At 42.8% G+C, this 16,970-nt stretch overlaps 1 protein-coding gene across 1 annotated transcript in view; it reads left to right on the top strand.

Annotated features, from left to right (window-relative positions):
* EYS (eyes shut homolog) overlaps window positions 1-16,970 on the top strand; it is a 1,050,766-nt gene that overhangs the window by 470,799 nt on the left and 562,997 nt on the right. Inside the window, exons 25-26 of the mRNA XM_070763632.1 lie at window positions 13-120; window positions 3,962-4,107. Of these exons, the coding sequence (XP_070619733.1) occupies window positions 13-120; window positions 3,962-4,107 (254 nt within the window). The remainder of the gene's footprint in view (window positions 1-12; window positions 121-3,961; window positions 4,108-16,970) is intronic.

Raw genomic sequence — 16,970 nt, 5'->3', positions numbered from 1 at the left:
CCTTCTATCCAGGTGCTTTTGCAGAGATGGCTTTTTTGGGGTACTGTGTGAAGAGGAGATTAATGAGTGCCTGTCAAGTCCCTGTGCAAACGGCGGAACATGCATAGATCTCACAAACAGGTTTGTGGCTGGAATCAAGTTTTGGCCTTTCACTTTGCTGATATAGTATGTCAAGTAGTGTTAGAGAAAGAAGGTAGCCTACACAGCATAGAGCAGTGATGGCAAACCTATGGCATGGATGCCACAGGTGGCACATGGAGCCATATCTGCTGGCACATGAGCCCTAGCTTAGCTCCAACGTGCATGTTTGTGCCGGCCAGGTGATTTTTGGCTTGCACAGAGGCTCTGGGAGGGCATTTTGAGCTTCTAGAGAGTCTCCGGGGGAATGGGGGAGGGCATTTTTACTCTCCAGGGAAGCCCTTGGAGCCTGGGGAGAGAAAAATATGAGGTTGGAAAACAGGTCATTTCTGGCCTCCAGAGAGCCTCGGGGGACAGGGAAAACTGGTTGAATTATGGGTGTGGGCACTCGAATATGCACGATAGCACATGCACATGCTTTTTTGGCACCCAAGGAGAAAAGGATTCACCATCACTGGCATAGATCAAGCAATTACAGCTCATTTCTTAAAATAGAATAGAATAGAAATAATAATAATAATTTATTAGATTTGTATGCTGCCCCTCTCCGAAGACTCAGGGTGGCTCACAACAGTAATAAAAACAGTATACCAATGGAACAAATCTAATAATAAAAATTATATAAAAAACCCCAACTGTTAAAAACCATACAACAATACAAGAATAGAATAGAATAGAATAGAATAGAATAGAATAGAATAGAATTTTATTGGCCAATTGTGATTGGACACACAAGGAATTTGTCTTGGTGCATATGCTCTCAGCGTACATAAAAGAAAAAGATACATTTGTCAAGAATCATGTGGTACAACACTTAATGATTGTCATAGGGGTCAAATAAGCAATGAAGAAACAATCAATATTAATAAAAATCTTAGGATACAAGCAACAAGTTACAGTCATACAGTCCTAAGTGGGAGGAAAAGGATGATAGGAATGATGACAAAAACTAGTAGAATAGAAGTACAGATTTAGTAAATAGTCTGACAGTGTTGAGGGAATTATTTGTTTAATAGAGTGATGGCGTTCGGGGAAAAACTGTCCCTGTGGGTTTGTATTTGGGTTTGTATTGAACAAATATAAGAATAGTTATAAATACAGTTAGAGTAATATAATCATAGAATCATTACACAATAATTTCATTAACATTCATAAGTTATGAAAGTTAAAGTGTACCATCTAAGATGCCATATAGCTGAGAGGATAAAAAGAGGGGAAAGTTGTTGCTTTCGTGATATATTTTATGTACTGACCAGTAGTTTTCATCAGCTCATTAATATTTCTGCTTATACGAACTCTTTAATGTTGCAAAATGACTGCTTTGACCCTTATTCACAACTTTTAATTTCTATCACATCCCCAGTCACAAGTTTTAACTTGTGCCATGATATAGTTCTGTGCTGATATCCAACAGAATTATGAATTTGAATCATTAATACAATATACCCATGATAGTAAACCTATGGCACACGTGCCACAGGTGGTACACAGAGAAATATCTGACAGCATGTGAGGCACTGCCCTATGTCAGCCCCAGCACTCATGTAGCATGCTGACCAACTGATTTTCGGCCTTCCAGAGGATGGAGGAAGGCCATTTTCACCTTCTCCGGACTTCAGGAAAGCCTCCAGAGCCTATGGATGGCAACAAAAATGGACCCAATGAGCCTACCAGAGGTCTGGAGGCTTCAATGAGGTCTGCATACATGCATGGGGGGGAGTGCAAGGATATTGTGTGTGCATGTGTGGGCGGAGGGCATTGCATGATAGCTGTGGTGGGCACACCCTTTTGACACCCGAGCCAAAAACAGTTCACCATCATTGTCCTATACACTGGATTCTCTTTTCTTTTTAATTCTGCATCATTGGGACTAGATGAAGTCACTTAATAATGAGTAGATGAGTGGATAGATATCAGAGAACGGGGGAAGGAAGAGTGTAGTGGTATGGGTGCTTCTAAGTTGTAGATTTGGAAGTCTCCAACCATCCTTTCCAGAAGACCTTAGGTGTACTCTATATATCTAAGCTCTGCCTCCTGCCTTGTGGTAGCTTCCTGACACTATCTATCTTCCTGGGGAGTGTCTTGTGGCATGTGAGACATATAGGGCACCCATCAGGCATATTGTTTTGCTGACAAATTTCGAAAAAACATGAACACAGAAAATGGACTAAAGTCTACTTGTAGTAACCCTTCCTGTATAATTTGGGCAGCCAAGTCTTTGTTGCTCTTCCTCTTGGGATTTCTTGGATATATTCTCACTTCTAGATTTCCTTTTTCTCAGAAGATCAGGGAAGAACAGAGTGCATTTTCTGCCTGGCTGGGAAATGGGGTGGTTTTATGAATGTTGATGGTATCACAACTTGCAGCAAAACTGTAAATGCTGCTTGCATTGGCCATCTCTTGATTTACCCTGTCTTTCACTGTGGCATTTTTAATACTGTGCCAGCCTGGTTCTGCTACCTCTGCTAATTAATTCACATAGAATACTGCCAAGTCTGACACACCTGCTTTCTATCAAGGATTTCCTTTTCAGAAAAGGCCAAGCTTGGTAATCAGTTTTACCACCTTTTCTATTATCTCTTAAAACCCAGTAATCAACAGCAGAGAGCTCACCTGTCCCCAAAGCCAATCAATGGGTGTTCTTACAATTCCTTCTCAGAAAAGGCTAAATGGACTCATTCCTAGCCTGATATCCTACTTTCTGCATGGATTTAGCATGACGTTGGCTGTTTTCCAGATATTTTTTTGGATATGTGGAGGCCTTTTCCTCAATTTGGCTTGCTCTCTTTTTACAATTATGCAGAAATAATACTTCAGTATTTTGTATATATCAAGTATATATCAAACATTTAACCATAAAGTATGCATATAGTACAATTTAACTTACCCAAAATAAGCCGGCTTCCATTTGCTCATACACATAAACATTGGAGTACTTACTTGTGAAATTATTTGAAGAAGAGCAAAACCAAAATAGTACCATATTCTGAGCTGTGAGTCAGATCAATTTATCAATAAGAACATAAGAACATAAGAAGAGCCATGCTGAATCAGGCCAAAGCCCATTGAATCCAGCATTCTGTGTCACACAGTGGCCCACCAATTGTCCATGGGGATCTTGAGCAGAAAGAGAAGGCAGGACCCTCCCTTTCCCTTGACCCCCAACAAATGGTACTCAAGGGAATCCTGCCTGCCTCGACCAACATAGAGGCAGCACTTGGACATCCGTTTCAATAACCATCTATATACTTGGCATCCATGAATCTGTCTAATCCTGCCTTGAAGCTATCAAGGCTGACAGCTGTCATGACCTCTTCTAGAAGTGAATTCCATAAACCAATGACCCTCTGGGTGAAGAAATATTTCTCTTGATTTGTCCTCACTTTCTTACCTATGAGCTTTAGGGAGTGCCCCCTAAAGAATTTTTCTCTATCCACCTTTTCTTCCCATGCATGATTTTATACACTCAAGTCACCCCTTAAATGCTGAAGAGACCAAGGCATTGTAACCTGGTATCATAAGGGAGGTGCTCCATTTCCTTTATCATTCTTGTTGTCCTGTTTTGCACCTTTTCCGGTTCCATTATATCCTTTTTGAGGTGCAGTGTCCAGAACTGTACACGGTACTCCAAGTGTGGTCTCACCATTGATTTGTACAGAGGCAATGCAATCATAAATCGTATCAGTTTACTGAAATATCTAGGAATTCCTGATAGCCGCTGCATTCCTGCATCTGCGTAGAAGTATGTTGGACATGTGGCAAATACTGTGAATTTGCTGATTTTGCCATTCTCTGAAATCATTTTTTTTCTCTAACATGATAGGTTCCTTTGTAACTGTCCCATTGGCTTCTATGGGGCATTCTGTGAAGTGGATATAAATGAGTGTGAAACAGTTCCTTGTTTGCATGGAGGAAGTTGCTTCAACAAGCCTGGAGGCTACCAGTGTATTTGTGATTCTGGTTTCACAGGTTAGCATATTTCTAAAATGTACTTTGGGGACGTAAACTAAATCCCATTATAGTAACACAAGTGTTTGATCATAAACAGTTATTGTTTCATCCTGGATGAACAAAGGAGGTCACTTAACCTTTTGAAAGATAGATCAATAATTACCGTGGTGATTCCTAAATCTGCATCTTTGTTAAGCACCTCTGGACCTTACAATACTTACTGCATTTCTGATTTATTGGTTCTTTACCAATCCAGGTACTTAGCTGAATTATATTAAAAGAGAGGTTACAGAGACCAGAGCAAAAATCAATATTTTGTGAATTCAGCCAAGAAAAATAATTATTAGTGCAACTGTGATGTTTTGCAAAACCTACATATCACAACCCTTTTTTTCAGTTGTTCCACTTTATATCACAGTAGGAATGCTTAATGAATCAACATAAATCTTGACATATGTGAAAGAAAAAAGCGAAACAAATCAGACTTTGGCACAATAAAACTGATTTACATTCACATTTCTCATTATCGAACATTTGACTTTCCTAAAATGTAATGTTGAAAACCTTTCTCACGTAGGGATTTGTAAACTTATATAGAAATATTTATGCATTATTTACTGAGAGAAGCTGTACTAAAATCGTGGAATCTTTTTACTAGTACGTAAATATTCATCATATTTTATTTATATATTATGGATTATTTGTATTCAGAAACTGCATGCAACAACAGTGCAAGAAGCACACTGCAACTGGTCTCATTTTGGGGCAGCATGCAGTGAAGGGCTACCAAATTTTTTACTACTACACTTTGGACGTGGCTTATGCAGAACACATTTTCTTTCAATATCTTTCAGTGCAAATTGGGTGCTCTGGGGTAGAGCTTCATTTTTGCTACCCCACTGTGTTCCCCCCTGTCCGGGCAGCAGCCAACCCCTGGCAGCATGGGGCAGCATGTCCAATTGCAGTTCTGTTCTATGAGCTACACTAGCTCCTGGTGTGCTCCTGGGTGCAATTTAAGATGCTTTTTGTTACTTGTGAAGGCTTCTATGGCATGGGGTTGGGTTATAAGAGCCATGGTGATGCAGTGGTTAGAATGGAGTACTGCAAGCTATTTCTGCTGACTGCAGGCTGATTGCAATTGGCAGTTCAGATCTCATCAGCGCAAGGTTGACTCAGCCTTCCATCCTTCCATATTGCCCCCAGATCATTGGGGGCAATATGCTGACTCTGTAAATCACTTAGGGAGGGCTGTAAAGCAATGTGAAGTGGTATATAAGTCCAAGTGCTATTGCTATTATTTGTGAGATTGCCTCTTCTCAATTGTTTCCACCTGTCCTGTTAAGCCTGGCAGGAGAAGTGTGCTGCAATGTCCCAATGGTTAAAGAATGTCATCTTGTGGGAACCAGAATTTTTTGTTGTGCTGCCTGTTTTATGGAATTCCCTACCACTACCAGAATGGAAAAACGTGCCACAGCCAACTCACCATGACCAACACACCATGAGAAAACTCACCAGAGCGGACTTACCATCTGAAAATTTAACAATTCAATTTAATTATTTCATTTTAAAATATTTTAATTTTTGTCAATTACACTTCCTTTTAGCTCTCTTTTCTCCTCCTTTTTTAAATTTTTTGTTGTGCTTGGAACAAAGGAGCACCCATTCACAGAAAATTCAAACCAAAACTCATATATATTTAAAAAATGATTTGTACAAAACAAGGTCAGGCTTTTAGCACATGTTGGTAGCGTTCCTGGTCAAATTGTCTAATAGATAAGGAGCGGCTGCAGCCAGGAGCCAAATCCAATGTAGACATTCTTCAGTGTTCTAATGTCTTTTAAACCCACATTCACAAATCTTCAGGTTTTCTTCAGACAGCTGCATCTCTGCACAATGAACTTAAAGGTATAACAGCATTTTGCCAGCACAGCATTTCTGGAACCTCGGGTCTAGGACCTCCACTATTACAAACATTGAATCTCCATGTCTCTTTAACTAACCATAAATCCTACTTATATAATGTCTGGATGTGTTCTACTGTTTCCTAGAGATATTCACACTCTAGACTTTCTTCCATACACTCACCTTCTAAAACGTTTCCCATAAAGATATTCTTGCCTGCTTTGTGACTTTCTGACCCAGGCACCTAATAGGGGTTACTGGTCCCCAATGTCCTCCTGCTCCTCTGAGTCAGACATTACCATAATTGGGGTTTCTACAGTCACTGGTGGTTCCTCAGGTTTTTCAGGTTCCAATTCTCCCTCACTCTCACTCTCTGATTCAGCTGTCAAGAACACTAGCCTAGGGTACCAAGACGGACCCGGTCCATCCTCCTCAGAATTTGTAACTAACTGAGCTAGTCGTGGACTACTCACAACAGTTTCTATTCTACATTTTCTTTCATGTTAGTGTAAACAAGTATATGTTTATATATACACATCTGCGGAGAGGGGCGGCATACAAATCCAATAAATATAATATAATATAAATATATGCATATATATCGGGTTGGGCCGAGAGGCAAAAAAGGAGCTGTGATGTTCCTTCAATATACCAGGGTGATTTGGCACAAAATGTAACCCTTCCCTGGTACAGAGCTGAAAGGATTGGATACTGTAGCCTAGAGGATAATTCTCTGCCTTACAAGGCAAAGGTTGCAGGTTCAAGTCCCAGTGGGTATGGCTAGCTGATGAGGCCAAAATAAGGCCAAAATAGATCTATCCTAGTCTCCCTTAATTTTCAAATTCAGCAAAAACATGTGACACACACACACACACACACACACACACACACATATATATATGTAGATTGTTCTGAGTTCGGGTTTTGCCCTGTGTAATATTTTGCATATCTATGCGACGTTTCGGTGAAATCACATTCACCATCATCAGGCTGAAGTTTCAAGCTTCGTGCTGTTGTAAAATGGAATGTTTGCAACTGTCATTTCTTCTTAGTATATAGTGTGGGGGTGGAGATTTGGTTTGAATGTAGCAAATAGATTGGGTGATTATGTTTTAGTGATCTGATTGGTTGGTGGAATCATAATTATTAGAAGGATTGACATGGTGATTTTTATGAAGTGTTTTTTTGTTTAAGGCTGGTTTCCAAATCTCTGGTAGGCTATTTGCTACATTCAAACCAAATCTCCACCCCCACACTATATACTAAGAAGAAATGACAGTTGCAAACATTCCATTTTACAACAGCACGAAGCTTGAAACTTCAGCCTGATGATGGTGAATGTGATTTCACCGAAACGTCGCATAGACATGCAAAATATTACGCAGGGCAAAACCCGAACTCAGAACAATCTACATACATATACCCGTGAAAATCTACGAAAACAAACAAATATATATATATATATATATATATATATATATATATATATATATATATACACACACACACACACACACACACACACACTGCATACATACATATTTATGTTTCAGCACTTTGCAATGCTTTCCTTCACTCACTTCCTCCCATTATCTAAGAAAACAAATGCTGGTCAAAGTTCTGCTTTCTTTTGGCTTCTTTTGGGGAATATAGACCTTCTCACAGATCTCATACAAAGTTAATATTTCTCTGTGTGTGCAACAACAACAACAAAATAATAAAAGTATCAGGCAGACCTTTGGTAAGTGTGGCAAAAATGGCCAGAAAAAATCAGAGCTTACTAGATAGGGCAATCCTGGAGCCCAGCTGATTGAAAATTATGAAGGCTTCCCTAGCCTCCATAGGGAAGGTCAAAAGTGGATAGTCTTGATAGTGTTGCAATACTACAGAATCACTGATAATGTTGATGAAATGGAGTCTCCATTCTGAGTAGCCGTGCTTGGCAAATGGAAGTGTGGCACCCTTGTGGCATGTTGGCCATTTTATCATCATTCCTCCCTTTCCTTTTTTATTTTTATTTTCTAAATCTAATTCAGGCTTAGACGCAGAACAGGAGGGTGACAGATTGTTCCATGTTATACAACACTGATGACTAAAATGAACAGCTGATGTGACAACTAGCAATCCCGATTTTGTCCCCTGAATGTAGCAGTTTATTTGACACAGTTATTGGGCTGTTGAACACATCTGAGCAGCTGCATTTAGCTCATTGGACCTATTTAGGCAAGTCTATTTGCATAAGTATTAAAAATTAATCTTAGGATTGTAGCATCATTTTAGTGAGCTTGTATCGTATTCGTGTTTTGGTCTGTTAACCACTCTTTTTGATAGGATGGCTAAAAGCCATGTTGTTATTGAATTTTAGTTTATACTGCTTGGGACAAATTATGATAAACAAAATGTTCTTATTTGCCAATCCAGAGAGTGTGATGAAGGGAAGCTATATGAGGATCATATAAGCTACCAGACTGTGAACAAAGGGGGGGGGGGGATCACGAATCCCATCAATTAATAGGTTGATGCTCAGTGTTGGATTTATTGACAGCTTGAAAATTTGAGAAGCATGTATTTTTTAGAAATGTACTATATAGCTATGATGATGTATGACTACTTTCTATGTTGTATTGGTTTTATGTCACCTAATTCATAAGAAACGAAAACATATTGTTTGCAATGGTGCCAACCTTCTCTGCTTAGGATAATGAAAAAGACAATTTAAAAAGTCAATATATCAGCACTTTAAAGGGACTGGATTTATGAGGATATAACGAAGCAGTATATTTAGCTGATTAAAAAGGAAATATATGCTCAGCTAGTTATTTCTTTCATATATATGTGCATGTATATACATATTTCGCCTAAGGAGTCTTATACAAAGAAGACAAAAAAGGATGCCTGAAGTTGGTCTTAAAATCCAAGTAGAATCATTTGTACCAATAAAGGAGAATATTTGTAGCTCAGGCTTGAAATGGGGGATTCTTCTGAAATGAACTCAGAGAACACCAAGGATCTCTCAGAATCATTTGTATGCAAACAGTATTTTAAATCATCTATCGGTTTCTTTCATTCAGCTTTTAAAGGTTCTAAATATTAAAATCAGCTCTGCCAAGTACATAAATTCCTCTTTGTTGTCCTTATTTTTTCTTAGTTCCTTCAATTTCATGAAAAAATAATTTATTTAAAAGGTAGATATTATTTCAAAGGAAGTTTAGGGTTTTGTGCCTTTGGTCTTGTTGGTAATGGACGCTCCAAGAGAAAGTCTTCTCCTTGGAGGGTTTAATGGCTAGAGAGATTCAAAACGAGAACAAAACTCTCCAATTGCTATGTCTTTTGACATTTCTGGATTTAAAAGTTGATACTACACTTTTTATGTTTGGTAAATTGGCAAGCAGTGTACTGTCATGAGAGCAATAATTTGATCCCTGGACCTTGCACAGATGGCTACTTACCTGATTACCAGTATTTTTAAGGGTAGCTTCATATAATGCTTATTCCACAGTCAAAAAGCTGGGTAACCATGACATGAATAGCCAAAGGTAGTACAGTTCCAGAAGATAAATGCTCCATAAGTAGAACATAGGATTTTACTGTGAGAAAATATCTGTTTTCTTCCAGATAGAGCTGCAGATAGGAGCCAGTTGAGGTTATTAAAACTTCTCCAGAACTCTCATGTCATGTGAACCTTCAGAGAGAGTATTAAATCCAAGAATAATGCTAACCAGTATGTTTGGTGTTTTATAAAACTTGCAATCTTATCTAAATCTAGTTCAAAATGTCCATGCATATAAACTTTCCCAATCTATAGTGCTGTGAAACTTTTGTGAAGCTTCCCTTTATTTGTCCTTATCTGGTCAAAAACTGACTCCAAAAATTGTCTTGTTGAAATGGGATGATAAATAGAGATAGAATGATGTGCCATTTACCAAGTTTCTCTAAAAATACTACCTTCCCCCAAAATAAGCCCTAGCCCTAATTTCATCCCTGCACCTAAAATATGCTGTATCCCAAAATAAGCCCTAGTTAAGCCCCACCCATCATCTGGTTGTATGAGATGGGCCAAGGCGTATGTGTAAAAATCAAGCTAGGGTGGGGAGCGGAGGTGGAGCTGCCCCACATGCCTTGTACCTGCTTACTTTAGGATCGCTGAGGTGGCCTCCCACCCCCTGACACCTGTCGCACTGTTGCCTGAATTCTGCAATCACTCATGACTACTTGAGACACTACACCACATGGTGCATGGCGCCAGTTCTGCCACTTGCGGAAGGATGCCACGTGGCTCATTGTGCCATTGCTGCCACCCACTCATTCAATGCACAACATGCCATGCAGCCTCCTGCCATGAGCAACAGCACTGGCATGATGAGTCATGCACTGTCTGTCTACAAGCAGCCGCAGATGTCAAGCAATGGTACAACAGGTGTCGGGGCGTGGGAGGCCTTGATGTGGTGGTGCCAAGGTAAGCAGGTAACACGTCCCTTGAAAATAAGATCTGGTGATTATTACGGGACAACACAGTATATATTGATGACTTTTTAGTCTAGATTGTATCTCCCATTGGTTTCATATAGGTATTAGAATGAATTCAAGGAAAGACACCATCAATGTCTGAAGTTGGAGATGAAAGAGCTGGTTTCAGGTTTCCACAGTTTCCTAATACCAGCATACTGTAATACAGGCAAGCTTTCCTGCATATATTTTTACCGTATCTATATAGTCCTTTCAATTAGCCCACAGAGTACACTATAGCACAACAATTTTTGAGGTAAGATATCTCAAACCCACTAATTTAAAGACTGTGTAAAATAAACTGAGATCCATTTCAATGGTCTTCAGACTGCTTTTATTCACAATGTTGTGGTCATTGTAGCAAGTCCATGGTCATTTGATAATGATGTCTGACATTGCCAGCCAGCTTCCCATAATGAAACTCAATGAGGAAGCTGGTAAGAAATCAGAATAATTAATAATAATAATTTATTAGATTTGTATGCTGCCCCTCTCCGCAGACTCGAGGCAGCTCACAATAATAATAATAACAATGTGACAATGTAACAAATCTAATATTTAAAAGAAAGCATCTAAAAACCCATCATTTAAAAACCATACAACACAAGCATACCATACATAAAACTATATAAGCCTGGGGGAGATGTCTCAATTCCCCCATGCCTGGCGATATAGGTGGGTCTTAAGCTGCTCTCACTTCTATTGCTTTTTTTGCCCATCTGTGACCATTCTGTTTTTATTGATGGTCTTTTGGCATTACAATTATTAATCTGTTTATGATAGTTACTCTTCTTAGATGACCATAGTTAGAAACATAGAAACATAGAAGATTGACGTCAAAAAAAGACCTCATGGTCTATCTAGTCTGCCCTTATACTATTTCCTGTATTTTATCTTAGGATGGATATATGTTTATCCCAGGCATGTTTAAATTCAGTTACTGTGGATTTACCAACCACGTCTGCTGGAAGTTTGTTCCAAGGATCTACTACTCTTTCAGAAAAATAATATTTTCTCATGTTGCTTTTGATCTTTCCCCCAACTAACTTCAGATTGTGTCCCCTTGTTCTTGTGTTCACTTTCCTATTAAAAACACTTCCCTCCTGAACCTTATTTAACTCTTTAACATATTTAAATGTTTCGATCATGTCCCCTCTTTTCCTTCTGTCCTCCAGACTATACAGATTGAGTTCATTAAGTCTTTCCTGATACGTTTTATGCTTAAGACCTTCCACCATTCTTGTAGCCCATCTTTGGACCTGTTCAATTTTGTCAATATCTTTTTGTAGGTGAGGTCTCCAGAACTGAACACAGTATTCCAAATGTGGTCTCACCAGCACTCTATATAGCGGGATCACAATCTCCCTCTTCCTGCTTATTATACCTCTAGATATGCAGCCAAGCATCCTACTTGCTTTTCCTACTGCCCAACCACACTGCTCACCCATTTTGAGACTGTCAGAAATCACTACCCCTAAATCCTTGTCTTCTAAAGTTTTAGCTAGCACAGAACTGCCAATACAATACTCAGATTGAGGATTCCTTTTCCCCAAGTGCATTATTTTACATTTGGAAACATTAAACTGCAGTTTCTCCATTGACTCTGGAAGGAGAGTCCATCATTGGTTAACCAATCCTATTGGTAGAGACTAAGTTAATTTGAATCATTAACAGTCACCGCCCCCTTAGCAGCCCCCATGAGCCAGTTTTAAAAACTCAGTCCAAGTGTAGAGACTGTAGTTTTTGTTGATCTGAGTTATACTTAAGTATTTATTGTAATAAATTGTGTGTTTAATGTGTTTAATATTTTTCTCTCTTTCTATCCTTGTTTTACTACAGGTGAAGAGCTTCCAGGAGGGGTCTCTGCCCTCCGCGGGCACCACCTCCATCGATTCTCCTCGGCGACCTCTTCCCTCAGAGGGTACTGCCCCAGGCGAGGAGCACCGCAGCCTAGGGTCACTGACCTCCGAGGCCAAACCCGGCTGCGAGCCGAAGGTGGGGGGGTCTGCCCCCCCCCCCACTGTGAGGCTCAAGGAAGACGTCTTGTAATAAAAGCCGAAAAGACTTGGACGCGTGCCAGCACCTCTCAGCTGTTCGGCGCTAGGTTAAGATCGCCACCGCCAATTTTAAAACTTGTTTTTTCGGCTGCTAGAAGAGCGGCTCAGTGCTTGAAGGAACGCAGCGGCTTGGCGTTCTGGGCGTGAAAGCCCCGTGCCGAGGCTTCAAGTGCTGGTGGAAGGGCGGTATCGCCTCAGGCGCCACCATTTTGGGAAGCTTCTTCTCGGGTACAAAATAGCAGCAAAGGCGGGAAAGTTCCTCTCCGCCCTGTCAAAGGGCGCGATTGAACTAATCAGGCTATTCTGCGCATGCGCAAGCCTGTCAGTGCTCCCGATCGCCATTTTCGCTCTGTGAGAGAGTCTGACAAGTGCAGTTTGACAGTTCCTGGAATATACGTTTGCCAGTTTGTGTGAGTACTATGGAGAGCCACACTACTCCGGAGAAAGTGACCTCTCCTTCAACTGTGTCCAAGGATAAGGCCAAAATGCCCAAGTCAAAGGACAAGTCCAAGTCCTCCCAGGCCTCTTCATCCTCCCTTAAGGAGGCAGAAAGGCGGATAAAGGCCTTAGAACAGAGGTTAGAGGCAGCACTCCAACCGCCCGTGTTGACTTCTATGCCTTCGCACTTGTCTATGGCCAGGGAAGCGCAACCTACCATGAGGCCTGTTGAGCCCTTTTCTGAGAAGGACTGGTCCCCTGAGAGGCAGTTTGCCATGAACCAACTTCTGCCATCTCCAGGCCACAGTGGGCCTAGGCCAGGCTCTGCATCACACTCTGTGAGGAGCAACCAGGGTCCTTCTGCTACCTTCACACCCACAGCAGCAGGGTTGCGGGCACAGCCAGATTCTTGGCATCAGATGTCCCCTTCAATGCAGGACTTGATTACAAATGCCTACTTTCAGGGGATGGCGGCAGGGGTGCAACAAGTTACACAGCAACCTCGTCCTGTTCAGTCAAAGAACCTTTGGTGTGCACCGCCCCCCTCGGGTTTGGGGTCTTGGGTTGAAGAAGCAAACCCTTTGGAGGACACTGAAAAAGACTATGAGCTTTCTGACGATGAAACACTGCCAGAACAGCCGGTAGCGGCTGGCTTAAAGCTTCAACGTTCAGGGTCTTGCTTCATAAGGCCAAACAGACTGTAGACTTACCAGGTCCTGGGAAATCAACAGACACCACGGATGGGACCAAACCGTCTACGGTCCTGTTTAAGGAACCCCAGCCCGAGTCTGAGCACATTCCATCCTCTGAGATTTTCCAGCAAAGTGTTAAAAGACCCTGGCAACACCCAGCTGCAGCGCAGGGGCCCTCTGCAGTAGAAAGAAGATTCTACACATTTGATGAGGAGGTAGAGAAATTACTGGAATTCCCTCCTATAGATCAGCCAGTCATGCAGCTGATTTCCAAGTCATTAGTGCCCTCAGAGACTGGTGACAGCCTGAAACCTGAGGACAGAAAGGCAGAGGTGTTATTACGCAAAACACATCAGATGGCAAGCTGGGGATTTAGAGCAGCGGCAGCTGCTTCCTTTTTCACTAGAGCATCGATAGTATGGCTGCAGGAGATGCAGGCCAGACTTGGACCGGATGAGGGTCGATTGCGTCAAGATCTTGGAAAGCTGTTGGCGGCAGTGGAATTTTCAGCTGACGCCACTCTGCATGCTGCCAAGTTTTCGGCCAGGAGTATGGCGACCACCCTGTCATCAAGGCGCCTCCTCTGGCTGAGAAGCTGGCCAGCAGACCTGAAGTCTAAATGGAACCTGGCCTCATCGCCCTTTCAGGGGGACAAGCTTTTTGGGGAAGCGTTGGATCCAGTCCTCGTTGAGGACAAGGACAAGAGGAAGTCCCTCCCCAGAGCCTATAGGCGCCAGGATCGTCGCTATAACCCCTACCAACGCAGGCAGCCCTTTCGGTGGGACTCCTCTGCTCCAGCTGGTCAGAATACCACACCGTATTCCCAGAACCAGTATAATCCTACCACCTTTCGGAGTGATAGAGTGCCCTTCCAGGATCGCCAGAGAGTGTATCAACAAACGAGGCGTCCCTTTCGTGGAAACCAGAGGGGCTTCAAGCGCTCTAAGTGACTCTGTTCATCAGCCCCTGGGAGGCAAACTTCAATTTTTCGAAGCCTCCTGGTGGACTACGTCGTCTGACAGGTGGGCGTTAGCAACCGTCTCCCAGGGTTTGCATTTGGAGTTCCTCCAGCCCCCACCAAACCATTATGTTCAGTGCCCAGTTCAACGGGACCCCCAAAAGAGGTCGCAACTTCAAAAGGAAATAGCCCATCTCTTGGAAATACGGGCAATAGAGGACGTGCCCAGGCACGCAATAGGTACAGGTTTTTATTCAAGGGTGTTCCTTGTACCAAAAACATCGGGAGGGGTCCGAATGATCCTCAATTTAAAACACCTCAATGCCTACATCAAGTATCGACGGTTTCGGATGCATTCCCTCCAAACCATCTTGGCTTCAATCCGGAGGCACGATCTCTTGACATCCATAGACTTGAAAGAAGCCTATTTGCATGTGCCAATCCTGCCGGCTCATCGGAGGTTTCTCCAATTCAACCTGAACGGGTCCCACTACCAATACCGGGCAATGCCGTTCGGCCTCTCTTCGGCCCCTCACATATTTATGAAGCTACTCGACGTCTTGACTGCCCGTATCAGGTCCCATGGCATTCGGATTCTAGCATACCTAGACGACCTTATTATCCTGTCCAGGTCCCCGCTCAGGGCGCTGGAAGATCTGGCAGTCACGAGACAGACGTTGGAATCCCATGGGTTCACGATCAACGAAGAAAAAAGTCATCTTCTTCCAACAGCCAGACTGTTACACCTGGGGTCCATAATAGATACATCCACAGGGACTGTAACCTTATCCCCAGAAAGAATAGCAAACATTCGGCAATTGATCTTACACCTTCGGCGCCAGCAACGGGTATCTCTCGCATTTCTTTCAAAGCTGTTGGGGACCCTGGTTTCGGCTATCGGCATTGTGCCTTGGGCTTGTCGTCATATCAGGGTCCTTCAATGGTTCCTTCTTCCATCGCAGAGGGCCAAAATGAGTCATTCGCAAGAGTCAGTGCAGCTTCCTTCAGAAGTCAGGGAGTCGTTAAGATGGTGGACTTCCCCAGCCTTGCTCCAGGGGTCCCTCTTTTGCAACCGGGACCGCCTAATCCTCACAATGGATGCCAGCCTGTCCGGTTGGGGGGCCCACATGGGACTGCACATGGCCCAGGGACTTTGGTCTCCAGAAGATCTGAGCCCAATCAACATCAACTATTTGGAGCTCAGGGCAGTTTTTCTTGCTCTTCAAGCCTTTTCAACTTGGGTTCAGGGCAAGCATGTGTTAGTTTTAACAGACAATGTTACTACCAGGGCCCACTTAAATCATCAGGGAGGCACGAGGTCTCTCTGCCTGATGGTCGAGTCAGCGGCCCTTTTCAACTGGGCCAAGACCCACTTGGCTTCGCTGTCGGCGGAGCACATTGCCGGAACCAGCAACGTACAGGCGAACTGGCTGAGCAGATCTACCCTGGACCCCGCAGAGTGGAAACTAGATCCCGAATTGTTTCAGCAGATAATTCAGCGCTTCGGGACTCCTCTGGTGAACCTTTTTGCGTCGCAAGCCAACACGCAACTAGTAAGATTTTATTCTCGGTTCCCAACACCGAAAGCAGAAAGGGTCAATGCCCTCTTGTCTCCATGGCCCCGGGGTCTGTTATATGCATTTTCCCCGACATGTCTTATACAACGGGTACTGGACATAGTAATCCGGGAAAGAGCCGAGGTGATCATAGTGGCTCCATACTGGCCGCGCCGTCCCTGGTTCGCAGACCTGGTAGCCCTATCAGTGTGCCCTCCTTGGATGATCCCAGATCGGGTCATCTCGCTCAGTCAGGGGTCCATTTGTCACCCGGATCCTGAATGGTTCCAACTAGCTGCCTGGCGTGTGAGCAGGAGAGACTGATGCAGCAACATCTACCGGACACGGTCATTGCTACAATGCAGGTGGCTCGTCGCCCATCGACAATGCGGATATATCAGGCGACATGGGCAGCCTTCTGTAGATTTTGTTCCAACCGTCAATGTGACCCGAAGCAAGCTTCATTAATTGCAATCCTGGAATTTCTCCAATCGGGAATTGAGCGTAGCCCCTAACACCTTAAAAAGGCAAGTGGCTGCCCTTTCAACTATAATCCGTGTGTCAGAATTTCGATCTTTGGCTCAACACCCATGGGTGAGGGATTTCATCAAGGGATATATTAACAAGCACGCTCCTCCTGTACGGAGATTCCCGACATGGGATCTCACCCTGGTGCTATGTGCACTCACGGGACCTCCCTTTGAGCCCATGAGGTCAATTTCATGTAGATTCTTATCAATTAAGACATTGTTTTTGGTGGCGATTACATCTG

Source organism: Erythrolamprus reginae, chromosome 1, assembly GCF_031021105.1.
Source record: "Erythrolamprus reginae isolate rEryReg1 chromosome 1, rEryReg1.hap1, whole genome shotgun sequence".
Taxonomy (NCBI): Eukaryota; Metazoa; Chordata; class Lepidosauria; order Squamata; family Dipsadidae; genus Erythrolamprus; species Erythrolamprus reginae.
Note: the sequence above shows the minus strand (reverse complement) of the source record. Positions and strands in the feature narration are given on the sequence as shown.